At 58.6% G+C, this 1266-nt stretch overlaps 1 protein-coding gene across 1 annotated transcript in view; it reads right to left on the bottom strand.

Annotated features, from left to right (window-relative positions):
• Positions 1-288: 288 nt before the first annotated feature.
• PSMD4 (proteasome 26S subunit ubiquitin receptor, non-ATPase 4) overlaps positions 289-1266 on the bottom strand; it is a gene marked incomplete at its 5' end in the record, with an annotated part of 22273 nt that continues 21295 nt past the window's right edge. The window contains 3 exons of the mRNA XM_057388086.1: positions 289-535; positions 961-1028; positions 1116-1260. Of these exons, the coding sequence (XP_057244069.1) occupies positions 368-535; positions 961-1028; positions 1116-1260 (381 nt within the window). The remainder of the gene's footprint in view (positions 536-960; positions 1029-1115; positions 1261-1266) is intronic.

Here is a 1266-nt window from a genome sequence, read left to right as displayed (position 1 = left end):
TCCCAGTTCCCCATTCCAGGGAATCCCAGTTCCTCCATTCTGGACAGTTCCAGTTCCCCCATTCCAGGGAATTCCAGGGACCCAGTGACCCCTCCCAGTTCCCCCAGTCCAGTGGGATTCCTGCTCCCAGTTCCCCCATTCCAGGGAATTCCCATTCCCCCATTCCAGGGAATTCCCATTCTTCCATTCCACGGAATCCCCATTCCCCCATTCCAGGGAATCCCAGTTCTCCCATTCCAGAGAATCCCAGTTCCCCCATTCCAGGGAATTCCCATTCCAGATCATGCCCCCACCCCAAAGGACAGAAAATCCCAATCAAATCCTTTTATTTCCCAATTCCACCGTTTGTTCCCCTGGGCTCGTTGCCTCATTTCTTGTCCTCGTCCTTCTTGTCCTTGCTGTCCTTGGTGGCCTGCGAGGCCAGCGAGCCCATGGCGTTCCTGATGGCCTCGTTGTTGGGGTCCACGCCYGGAAGGTTCTCCAGGACGCTCTGCAGGAACTCGGGGTCCTGCATCACGTCGTAGTCATCCTCCTCCTGTGGGGGAAATTGGGATCAGAGGGGTTCTGGGGATCCATGGGGTTCTGGGGGATTAATGGGGTTCAGGGGGATCCATGGGGTTCCAAAGGATCCATGGGGTTTGGGGGATCTGGGGGATCCATGGGGTTCTGAGGGATCCATGGGGTTCTGGGAGATCTGTGGGGTTCAGGGGGATCCATGGGGTTCTGGAAATCCATGGGGTTCTGGGGATCCATGGAATTCTGGGGATCCGTGGGGTTCTGGGAGATCTGTGGGGTTCTGGAAATCCACGGGGTTCCGAGGGATCCTTGGGGTTCTGGGAGATCCACAGAGTTCTGGGGATCCACGGGGTTCTGGGGGATCCATGGCATGGGAAGGATGGGAATGGGCTGGAAAATGCTGGAATGAGCTGGAAAATGCTGGAACTATCCGGGAACTCTCACCTTGGTGGGCTCGGACGTGTCCATGGCCGTGCTGCTGTCCACCTCGGCCGCCTCTGCTTGGGCAAACTCTGCAAAAACCCCAAAAATCCATGGGAACCCCTCCCCAGGACCCCCCGGTGGGGATTATCGAGGTTTGGGGTGGCAGCGGCACCCACCGGCGCCCTGCAGGGACATCTGCATGGCGTAGGCGATCTGCTCCTCCTCCGTCATGGAGCTCAGGTCCGGGATGCCGGCGCGGCCGAACTCCTGCTGGCTGATGGTCATCTTGAGCAGGGCATCGTCCGACTCTGGCAACGGGGGAATTTG

The sequence above is a fragment of the Malurus melanocephalus genome, unplaced genomic scaffold, assembly GCF_030028575.1.
Source record: "Malurus melanocephalus ecotype Western Australia unplaced genomic scaffold, MMel_1.1 scaffold_1566, whole genome shotgun sequence".
NCBI lineage: Eukaryota > Metazoa > Chordata > Aves > Passeriformes > Maluridae > Malurus > Malurus melanocephalus.
This window is presented reverse-complemented; position numbering and strand designations above follow the sequence as displayed.